Source organism: Lynx canadensis, chromosome B1 (genome assembly GCF_007474595.2).
Source record: "Lynx canadensis isolate LIC74 chromosome B1, mLynCan4.pri.v2, whole genome shotgun sequence".
Taxonomy (NCBI): domain Eukaryota; kingdom Metazoa; phylum Chordata; class Mammalia; order Carnivora; family Felidae; genus Lynx; species Lynx canadensis.
This window is the reverse complement of record NC_044306.2, coordinates 126632510-126644993: the sequence shown is the minus strand read 5'-3', so window position 1 is coordinate 126644993 and position 12484 is coordinate 126632510. Positions and strand designations below refer to the sequence as shown.

General features: G+C 37.5%; 1 protein-coding gene across 2 annotated transcripts in view; it reads left to right on the top strand.

Annotated features, from left to right (window-relative positions):
* BMPR1B (bone morphogenetic protein receptor type 1B) overlaps positions 1 to 12484 on the top strand; it is a 179138-nt gene that overhangs the window by 121766 nt on the left and 44888 nt on the right. For both annotated transcript variants that reach the window (XM_030313413.1, XM_030313411.1), the window contains exon 3: positions 9520 to 9679. In XM_030313413.1, the coding sequence (XP_030169273.1) occupies positions 9565 to 9679 (115 nt within the window). In that variant the 5' untranslated portion in view covers positions 9520 to 9564. The remainder of the gene's footprint in view (positions 1 to 9519; positions 9680 to 12484) is intronic.

Here is a 12484-nt window from a genome sequence, read left to right as displayed (position 1 = left end):
CATGAAAGACTCGAAATAGCCAAAGCAGTCTTGAGAAAGAAGAACAAAGCTGGAGGTATCATGCTCCCTGATTTCAAACTACAGTTGGTCCTTGCACAATGTGGGGCTTAGGGGTGCTGACCCTCTCCCCACCTACCCCCCCGATAGAGCAAAAAATTCATGTATAACTTTTTACTCCACCCAAACTAATAGCCTACTGTTGATTAGAAGCCTTAGTGATAACATAAACAGTTGATTAACACGTATCTGTATTTTATATGTATTATATACTATATTCTTATAATAAAGTAAGCTAGAGAAAAGAAAATATTATTAAAATCATAAATAAGAGAAAATACATTTATAATACTGTACAGTATTGAAAAAATCTACATGTAAAATCTGCACAGTTCACACTAATGTTGTTCAAGGGCCAACTGTATATCACAAATTATAGTAATCAAAACAGTATGGTACTGGGCATAAAAACAGACACATAGATCAACAGAACAGAATAGAGAGCCTAGAAATAAACGCATGCATGCATACATGGTCAATTAACTTATGACAAAGGAACCAAGAATATACAATTGGGAAAGATGATTTCAATTAATGCTGTTGGGGAAACTGTACAGCCACATGCAGAAGAATGAAAATGGACCATCGTCTTATATCATATGCAAAAATTAACTCAAAATGGGTTGAAACCTTTAACTTAAGACCTATAGCCATAAAACTCCTAGAAGAAAACCTAGGCATAGGCTCCTTGACTTTAGTCTTGGCAATGATTTTTTGGATCTGACCCCAAAAGCAAAGGCAGCTAAAGCCAAAAATAAACAAGTGGGACTATATCAAACTGAAAAGCTCCTGCACACAAAAGGAAATCATTGACAAAATAAAAAAAGGAAACATATTGGGGCACCTGACTGTTGGCTCGGTCAGTTAAGCTTCAGACTCTTGATTTAGGTTCAGGTCATGATCTCATGGTTTGTGAATTCAAGCCCAGCATTGGGCTCTGTGCTGACAGTGCAGAGCCTGCTTAGGATTTTCCTCTCTGCCCACCCTCCCTCAGTGAATAAATGAACATTAAAAAAAGGCAACTTGCTGAGTGGGAGAAAATATTTGCAAATCATATATCTGATAAGGTGTTAATATTCAAAACATAATGAACTCATACAACTCAATAGTAAAAAACAAAAATCTGACTTGAAAATGAGCAGAAGATCTGAATAGATACTTTTCCAAAGAAGACATATAGGTGCCCAACAGGTACATGAAAAGATGTTCAACATTATTAGTCATCAGGGAAATGCAACTCGAAATGAGATTTAACCTCACACCTGTTAGACTGGTTGTTATGAAACAAACAGATAAATGCTGGCGAGGATGTGGGGGAAAGGGAACCCTTGTGCCTGTTGTTAGGAATGTAAATTGGTATAGCCACTATGGAAAACAGTATGGAGCCCCCTCAAAAAATGTAATAAAGAACTACCATATGACCCTGCAATTTCACTTCTGGGTATTTACCCAAAGAAAATGAAAATACTTAACTTGGAAGATATCTGCACCCCCATGTTGATAGCAGCATTATTTACAATAGCCCAGATATGGAAACAACCTAAGTGTCCATCGATAGATGAATGGATAAAGAATATGTGGTAGATAAATACACACTGGAACAGTATTCAGCCATAAAAAAAAGGAAATCTTGCCATTTGTGGCAGCATGGATGGATTTTTATGGGTCCATTATATTGAGTGAGGCCATTATATTAAGTGCACTAAGACAGAGAAAGACAAATAACAGATGATCTCACTTATATGTAAAAGCTTATAAAACAATACAAAATACACCCAGACTCACTGATAACAGAATGGTGGTTGCTAGAGGCAGGGGGTGGGGGTGGGCAAAATGGGTGAGGGGAGTCGAAAGGCACAAACTTCCAGTTATAAAATAAATAAGTCCTGGGGATTTAATGTGCGGCATGGCAACGGTAGTTAATATTTGAAAATTGCCAAGAGAGGAGATCCTAAACGTTTTCATCACAAGAAAAACAAACTAACAAATGTATGGTGACAGATGTTAATTTGACTTACTGTGATGATCTTTTTGCAATATATACAAATATCGAATCATTAGGTTGTACACCTGGAACTTATATAATGTTGAATGTCAATTTTACCTCAAGAAAAAGATCTTATGATTGTTCTTTTTAACAATGTTCTTAGATTTTAAAATGAGTCTAATCAGATTTGATCATTCTGCTGCTGCTGCTGCTTCTCTACCCCCTTGTCTCCTATTAACCTGCAAATTATCACTCAATTATTTTAATTTTATCTCACAATTGGAAATATTGTTAATTGTGTGATAATGAATTTCATTTCACAGGGAGTTAAACACATATAGATTAATTGACTCCTACATAGCACTTGCATACTTTTACATAAATTCCTCCCTTGATTTGATTATTTTGGCAAAAGTAAGTGAAGAACTCTCCACTTGTCTCATTTGCATTTAACTATTAATTTATTTAATAATGCTAATTAAAGAAATCATTTTATCATCTTACCATTTTTACTTGTTCAGGTTACATTGTATGAATGCAACCATACATGCTTATTCAGGATCTTATCTATTAACTCACTTTAAAAAAAATCCATTTGAGAGAGAGAGAGAGAGAGAGAGAGAATGCAGGAGGGGCAGAGAGAGAGGGTGAGAGAGAGATCCCAAACAGGCTCTGCACTGTCAGGGCAGAGCCCTATGCGGGGTTCAAACTCATGAACAGTGAGATCATGACCTGAGCCGAAATCAAGAGTTTGCTGCTTAACCAACTGAGCCACCCAGGCACCCCTGTTAACTCACTTTATAGAAATGGTTAACTTTATTGTGAACTATCAATACTTCTTTTCTCCTTTTTTTTTTTTTTTTTTTGTTCTTGTGGAATGTGTTTCTGGTAAAATGGCATATATTCTGACTGCATGTTAGTGTTAAATATTTTAGAAAGATTATGCAGCACTATTTCATTTTCACAATTTTTATAGAAAGTGTGTTTCTTAACTGATTTGTCCAGTGTTTGAGAGCCAGGATTTGACTATGAAACTTGCTTGGAGCTAGTGATTCAGGTATCCTTCCATATTCATAACTGAAGTAGTTAACTTAGAATGTTCTACAAAATACCTCAAAATGGATTGTTGATAGCTTGCAATAGAGAATGAGGCACATGTGTATACAAACACATAAAATACGGTAAACCATAGTGGATTTAGTGTTACTACCAAGCCAGTGTTCATAGGTCCAGTGGTATAGCCATTAATGAAATTTTTCTAGGGATATTTCTTGTTAGTGGATTTTTTTTTTGGTTTTGATTTTTTGTTTTTTCCTTGTTCACTGATTTCTTTATTCCACATCAGGAGAGAAGACTAATTACTTCCCTATTTTGAACTGAGAAGCAAATTGCAAATGCTTTTAAATAGCTCCAACTACTGGGGCGCCTGGGTGGTTCAGTCGGTTAAGTGTCTGACTCATATGAGATACGTTATTTCAAAACCTGCTGTTTTTTTTCTTTTAACATAAAGAGACTGCCTTCTTTTTTCTTGAAGCATCCTCCCAACTTCTCCTGTTTAGTAGGGACTACACCTATTCCTTTTTACATTTTTTTTCTTTTGGTATTTTTCTCATATCTCTAAATAAATCATTGTACTACTACCTCTTGATTATTCAATTTTAGGCATTACCTTTGACTTTCCACTTTGGAAGCTTTACCACTCTGTCCCCCATTACATATATATTTCCATCCCCTATGCTATATATATATATATATATATATATATATATATATATATATAGGGGTTAAACGTTAGTTGTTTCTTTATATTCCTGTGTTTCCATCACAAATTCATTTCCAAATTCTCAGTTTAAATTTAAAATACCTGAGTTACTCTGTTAATTTTAACTTTTTGGATCTCTGTCTCCCAGAATTTTTTGACCCGAGTTTAGTCAGACCTGGTTGTTCCTTCTGTCCAGTCATCGATCTTTTCTTTTACTCTCCACCTTTACCTTTATTTTGAGAGTATGCTTCTCTGTTCTCTTGGGTGGGATCGTCTCCTATAGCAGAAATTCCTTTTTTTCTGTTTTCTTGTTTCACACTTTAATTTGGGCAGAGCATCTCCTCCAATAGCTTCTTGAGAAAGGTGGATGAGAGGTGGCATCTTTGAGACCTTGAAAAATCTTCCGATGCCATTTTCCTTTACTCATATTTGATTTATAATTTTCCCAGGTATTGATTTCTGGATTTGAAACACTTTTCCCTCAGAATTTTGAAGACATCACCCTATTTTTTACCCTAGTTTCCAGTTTTGCTGTAGAAAGTTCAATGCCACACTTATTTTTCATTGCTTTTATTTTTACCTTTTGTATATATACAATATGTGATATACACACCCTCCCTTTGTCTCTGGCGTTATAAAATTTTATGATAACATACCTTGGTGTAGGTCTATATGTATGCTCTATGGTTCCTTTCAAACTAGAAAATCATGATTTTCAGTTAATGGGAACTGTACCTGACTTATTTATTTGATGATTTCCTCCCCTCTATTTTCTCAAGCCTCTCTTTCTAGATATATTCAGGTTTTGAATCTCCTGGATCGATGCTTTAATTTAGGGAGCTCTTCCATCTCTGTATTTTGCCTTATATTGCGGGAAATTTCCTGATCTTTATCTCAGCTCACCGACTGAGATTTTTATTTAGGCAATCATATTTTTAGAGTTCCTTGTTTGTTACTTCCTTTTTGTAGCAACACATTCTTGTTTCACTGATGCAATGTATTTTTTTTATAAAGATGATAGTATTAATGATAGGTTTTTAAAGTTTTTTTCTTCCACTGTATGTTTCTTGCAAGTGGCTTTCTTCTGTGTGTGTGTTTTCAATTTTTGATGTTTGAGGTTTTCTTCATATATCTGGTGACCCTGAATTAGTGGCATATGCATATGAGAATGGATCACTATAAATGCTGACTGCCAACTCTGTTCGTTGGGTAGATTTTGTCACCAGTGGGCCTCACCATAAGACAATATTGCAGGGCTGTTTCGCTGAGAAACTTCTAATATCCCTGTCTTTAGGTATTTTCTTGTTTTTGACCTGGCCAAATTCCTGAGTAAAGAAGAGATAAGCCAGGCTGCATCATGTTCTGGAAGCCATGTAGAGGGAAAGGACGGGAGGAGTCCATAGCCAGTGTAAATGTTCACTGAATGTTTGCAGTAAAGTGGCACCCCTCCCCTCCCCTGTGCTTAGTCTTCTACAGTCCCTCACCTTTACAAATTTTTTTTGGTTTTAAATTTTCTAGTTTTTTAATTTACATCCAAGTTAGTTAACGTATAGTGCAATAATGATTTCAAGAGTAGAATCCAGTGAGTGATTCATCCTCTATGTATAACACCCAGTGCTCATCCCAACAAGTGTTCTCCTTAATGCTCTTTGCCCATTTAGCCCATCCCCCCACCCACAACCCCTCCAGCAACCCTGTTTGTTCTCTGTATTTAAGAGTCTCTTTTTTAAAAAAAAATTTTTGAGACAGAGAGAGTCAGAGCATGAATGGGGGAGGGGCAGAGAGAGAGCGAGACACAGAACCGGAAGCAGGCTCCAGGCTCTGGGCCATCAGCCCAGAGCCCGACGCGGGGCTCGAACTCACGTACCGTGAGATCGTGACCTGAGCTGAAGTCGGACACTTAACCGACTGAGCCACCCAGGCGCCCCAAGAGTCTCTTATGTTTTGTTCCCTTCCCTGTTTTTTTAAAATTATTTTTGCTTCCCTTCCCCTATGTTCTTCTCTTTTGTATCTTAAAATCCACATGAGTGAAGTCATATATTTGTCTTTCTCTGACTAATTTTGCTTAGCATATACCCTCTAGTTCCATCCACATTGCAAATGGCAAGATTTCATTCTTTTTGATTGCTGAGTAACACTCCGTCATATATATATATATACATATATATATATATATGAAACACTCCATCATATATACATATATATATATATACATATATGTATACATATATGTGTGTGTGTGTGTGTGTGTGTATATATATATATATATATATATATATGGTGAACATATGGGCTCTTTCATACTTACAGTTCCTCACCTTGATGATAAAACACAAAAATAAGGCATCTCAGTGATATGCATAATAGATTTACTCTTCCAGTCTTTGTTGGGGATGTGGGGGTGGGATGGGTGGAGATGTTGTTACCAGCGTTTGGGAATTAGAGAGGGTAACTGAACTCTACTTCTTTCTTTCTTTCTTTTTGAATTTTTATTTATTTTTGAGAGAGAGAGAGAGAGAGAAAGACACACAGTAAGAGCAGGGAAGGGGCAGAGAGAGAGGGATACACAGAATCTGAAACAGGCTCCAGGCTCTGAGCTGTCAGCAGAGAGCCTGATGCGGGACTCGAACTCATGGACTGTGAGATCATGACCTGAGCCAAAGTCGGACGCTCAACCAACTGAGCCACCCAGGTGCCCCAGCTGAACTCTACCTCTAAAAGCAACTGGTGGTACCACTCTTGAGCCTTTTTGAGCTTAAGTGGTAAAATTGTTTTGCTTCTTGGTTTTTCTCCACCTTAGGCTTAGGAATCAGCATTTTTGGCTTTGTCAGATCAGTTACTGCTTTCCTTCTGCTTACCAGACTTGTACTGGTCTCTTTTATATTGTAGGTTCAATTTTTTAGCCTTTTTTCCTGTTATTCTAGTGGGATGTCATAATTAAAATACTCTGTGTGGGGCTCCTGGGTGGCTCAGTTGGTTAAGCATCCGACTTCAGCTCAGGTCATGATCTCACGGTCCATGAGTTCAAGGCCCGCGTCGGGGTCTGTGCTGACAGCTCAGAGCCTGGAGCCTGTTTCAGATTCTGTGTCTCCCTCTCTCTCTGACCCAACCCCCGTGCATTCTCTGTCTCTCTCTGTCTCAAATATAAATAAATGTTCAATTTTTTTTAAATAAAATACTCTGTGTAATCTGCCCTTTCCAACAAAAGATAACATTTTAATATTTTTCTTGCTGATAAATATACTCCACATCAACATTTTAGTGACTCTCTTTTTAGAGATCTATCTTATCCCCTGTTGTAAATATGGGCTGTTATAAACAATATTGCAAAGAACCTCCTTCTAGCTAAAATTCATATCAGTCTTTAAATAAATTTAAAATGTGAGGAAATTCTGAATCCTTTCTTGAAATGTTTCTTACTAAATGACATCTTATGGCCGGTAGTATGAAGATGTCTCCTTTTCTGATGAAGACCATTCAGTGTAAAGATTCCATTTAGCCACTTTTGCCACCAAATGGGAAATCCTGCCTATGTTTAATTCACCCTGTATTCTCAGTCTGTGCCTGGATCAGGAAAGGCACCTGATACATACTTGCTAATTAGACATATGCATAATAAATTAATTTTAATTATTTTGTTTTATAACTTCAAGGAGACGAGGTCTGGTATGAAGGCAGCAGGGTGTAATAAGTTTTAAATATCTTATGTTCATCACTTTGAGTTACTTTGCGGTTGCTCAGGTCATAAAGTAGGAAGATTGAGAGCCAGGTTTAAAAAGAAGGAAGCCAGCGTGGCAGGGTGATATATATAGGCTTATCTGCACCCAGTGCACCTGGATTGCAAGCAGTGCTGAGGCATTTATGCAGGCGAACTTGTAACAAAGGACTTTAAATATAAGATACTAACATACAATATGTTTGATTTATTTTAGAATTTAAAGATAAGCGTCCTATTGTATAGAGAAAGTTATACATCTCTTGCGATAAATTATATGGTTGGATTAAGTAAATATTATTTGCTTAATCTAATCCTGGGTTTCTCAGAGTGGAGTCTGCACATGATCTGTCTCAGAATCACATGGGATCTTGAATATTCACTTCCCTTGGCTCACCTGAGACCTATGGAATGAGGATTTGGTATGTAACAAACTCCTCATATACACATGGCCATCTACAGGTCTTCTCTAGGCTAAAATATAAGAAACTGTTGGAGAAAGTTGGGTGTACCTTTTATATAAATTTGAAGAATCTAATGAATTTAGAATTAATGATTGGAGGAAATGCTGGTAAATTGATTTAACATACTTTATTGCTTTCCCTTTCAATTTTCACTAAGAATTCAACTAATTAGCTTACCATGCAAAAATTTTCCCATCTTCTTTTAAAACTCTCATTTTCTGATGGAACCAGTGGCTAGAGGCATTAGTTTGTTTTTTTAAGAAATTAACACTTGCATATGTATGCATGTGTATTATTGCTAAACAGAATAGCAATAGTATGCTATTGAGTATATTGCATCTTTGGCCTAGAATTTCAGTGTTTTAACCCAGCATCTTTTAGATAATTTGTTCCAATTTGATTTGTTTTAATTATAAGCAAGCTCAATTTGTTGTGAGAGAGATTTTAAATCAAACATTGCTCAGGTTGACAATTTATGCAGTGACGTAGCATGTATGAGAGCTCCTGCCACAATGGCTGAAATATCATAGGTATCAGTTAATGCGTGTCTCCTTTTGGAGCTTCATTACTTTTCAAAAGTGGTGGTAAAGAGGAAAAATATGAAAACCATCTTAGTCATAGGTCACCCTGTATTAATGAACCGTCTTACTATTTAAAAAGTAAAAAAAAAAATAGATCCTTCCAATAATATTAGCTAACAGTAATATGTTACTACGTGACATATACACTCTAAGCTGTTGACATGAGGTAGGTGGTTGTAATAACCTCCACTTTAATGATAAGTGGAGCACAACGAGATTATGTATAAAGTTATCCAAGGTCAACCAACTGGTAAATAGTAAAGCCTAATTTTGACCTCAGAAAATCTGTCTCTAGAGATCATGTCTACTATTATGTCTTCCATCAAAGATGTACAACCATTGCTACTCTAATAGGAAGACACTTTCCATGTAAAAGCTGATAGGGAAGAGGTATCATTTGATATATATTAGAGATAACTAAGTTTTCACCATCCTACCCAATTTTGAATGTTAAATATTTCTAATAATTTCTTTAAAAAATACATGATATACCTAAAGTAAAGAGATGGGTAGGAAGGCAGTTTTAGGGACCAGACAGTCTGGGTTTAAATGCTTACTTGATGATTTATTAGGTGTGTTCAGATCACTTAAAGTCTTAATTTTCTCCTCTGCAGATGGGAGTGATAATATTTACCCATACTGTTACCATACGGAGTAGAGATAATATATATGCTAGTGTCTCATTGAGCTCCTTGCACTCAAAGACGACTATTCTAATTTAATGTGTAGGATGCTATCTTGAAAGGGTTATGAGAATTTCTGTATTTTATATGAGACATATATAATTGTAATAATTATATGATTTCTAATGTCGAAATCATTAAAACATGTTTTATGTTTAAATCTGTAAGTATCATAAATAGTGAATATTTTGTTTAATCTCATTGTTCTTTGGATAGCAGACTTTGGTCTATCCCACAGATACTTAAACTCTTATTCTTTCTTCTTTTCAGCAAACTTACTTGATAACATGCTTTTGCGAAGTTCAGGAAAGTTAAATGTGGGCACCAAGAAAGAGGATGGTGAGAGTACAGCCCCCACCCCTCGTCCAAAGATCTTGCGTTGCAAATGTCACCACCATTGTCCAGAAGACTCAGTCAACAATATTTGCAGGTTGGTCATAGAAATTATTTAAATGTAGTTTTAATGGAGAGTCATACTTTTTAAACTACAGAATTGTAGGCTGGTGTTTTCTAAGAACACATTTTGAGGAATAGTGCCTGACTCCATTAACTTACAGGGCAGTGCCTGTGTTTAGAAAAAAATACTAAATTGCATCTTGACCCGAAATGGTGTTCTGGGATTCTTCTCCCTTGCTGCAAACATCACATATGCACATAAACATAGAGCATAGATCCCAGGCTTGGGACAAGTGTCAAGCAGCAAAAGCCAATTGTTTGCCTTCAAAAGACCTTGTCCCCCAAATAAATTCAATAGCAGAGAGTGTCAACTGTCTGATGATTTTTTTTAACCATTCATCATGTCAGTGGTGGTTGGTCTTATGGAAAGCACACCTGCGTCATTAGGAATATTCACGGACTCTGGGAAGCAGTATAGTGATAGAGCTTACATGAGTCTACCAGATGTCAGGAAAGACATTGTCAGAGTATTGGAGAACTAAACTCCTTAGTGGATAATCATGTTTGTAACAAAACCTTATTTGGAACTGGACTCTAGCTTTGTCTTTCTTACGCATCCTTATGCAGCCACATCCATTTTTCCAGACACCATAGCCTGCATTTACACCCCTCGTGAGGACAACAGTGGGTGGAGAGGCATAGCCTAATGAGGCCAGTATGCCCAGGGAGATGTGGCAGAGTAACCAGACAAGTACCGATCTCAAGAGTTAAAATGTCAGAGAAGCAGAATATCCCTTGAGAAGGGTAATGGACCAAATGGGAAAATGGACTTCTAGGTTTGAAGTCCAGGCAGAATATCTAAGTAATCATTTGGGGCCTCATTACCCAGGAAAGAACATGAAGATGAGCTGGATGCTTTTTTTTTTTCTTCCTGAGGAAGAAAGTGTATCCTGAGATATGCAGCTCAAGAAGTATCTACTAACTGAATGACAGAGAGGAAAGTTGGGTATGCTCATAAATATATATCTCTTTAATTATCAGAACAACTCAGCATGGTAGGGGATGCTTATTTCTTACCATTAGGTATAAAGAATTCAGGACCCAGGGAGGTCTGTTAACTTGGCTCTTACACGATAGAACAAACTTGGATTACCGAGTCTTGTGCCATGATAAAATGATTCCAGAGCTCAGACAGTATTTCCTGGGAAACACTACCTCTTTGTAGTAAGTGGAAAAAGTATCAGGAAAATGTCAGAGTTTTCTGAAGAAAAGAAAATTATTAGGAGAAAACATATTAGGGGGATACTTTACTATTTTGCCTGGGTCTGTAGTAATTAAGAGTAAATCTGTGTGTGTCATTGGAGATATAGTTCTGGTGATTATATGGGCAGGCTTTCCACAATTATCCCAACTTTAAATATTTTGTCCTATTTTCCTTATACATCAATGAAGTGTCCTAAGTTGATCTGGAAGAAAGTTCATTTGGAAGATTTCTTCCAGATTCTCTGTGTGGGAAGGAGCAACTTGGCATGTTCGAAGAAGACTGGTTTTCCTAAAGTGCAGGGAGCAGAAGGAGGTGTGGCAGTAGTTGAGTGTGGACCCTGGAGAGATTACCCATGGCCTGGTCGGGTCTATTAAGGATGTTCGTCTTATTCCTGGAAGCATTGGGAAGCCATTGAGGGGGATTTGTTTAAGCAGGTGTGGCAGTGGGTATTGATGTGGATTTAGGAAGGGCAGTTCATGTGAGAGAGAATGATCTTGGACTAGGTTGGTGCTGGTGCAAGAATGAGGTACATGTGTTGGGGAAATATTTAGAAGGAAAGTTTTATGTTGATGGATTGGATCTAGGAAGGGGCCCAGAGAGGCTTCACCAGTCTGGATGTACATTTATATACACGGTGTAGGCTTGTAATGAAAGAGGACAGAGGGAAATAATCAAGTTCTAATCTGGACATGCTGAGTTTAAGGTTTTTGATAGCTACAAAATGGAGACATCAGAAAGTAGGCCATGGGATATGGATTTGGAGTGAAGATAGGGTTTGGGGAGAGTCTAGAGTGAGTGAGTAGAATGTGAGGCAGTTTTTGCTGTGAAATAAGTGAGCTCAGAATCATAGTAACTTACAACTAAAGACATTTGTCTTTTCATTCCTGGGTCTACAAATGGGCTGCAGCTGTGCTGGGACCTGCTGGGTTAGGTGGACTTGGCATTGGGCTGCTGCTTCAGTTCCTGCCTGCTGTACATGTTTGTTCATCCTTCTTGGACCAGAAGCTAACCAGAGCATATTCTTTTTCACTTGACTGTGAGGGAGCAACCTCTTAAAACTTCTTCTTGTCCTCTAACATTCCATTTACCAAATCAAGTGACACAGTCAAGCTCAATGTCAGAGAGAAGCTATGGGTAGAGTGGAGCATGAAGAATTGAGTACGGTAGTAAAACAATCTGATCAAACAGAGTAGGACTGAGCCTTGAGATGTTTAATGGTTGGGTCAAGGAGGCTCTTCCCACAAGATCCAGAATGAACATGAAACAGTGAGTATGGTGTCATTGAAGCCAAGTTTACCGAGGGAGGAAGTAAGGTCAGCCATGTTAGAAGCTGTCAGAGGTCAAGAGGGTAAGAACTAAAACATGGAGGTCAGATTTATTGACCTTGATAACTGCAGTTTAGAAATACTCATTCCAAAGTCCTGAATTCTTGACCAGCAGCCAACCCCTGAACTGGATCGCAGAGGAGCGAATATTCACTTTTGGGCAAAATGCACATCCTTTTTGCTAACAGGATGTTAACTCCAGTTGAGTCTCCTGTGAACTGAGATCAATCATGTGAATCACAGGGGCTGC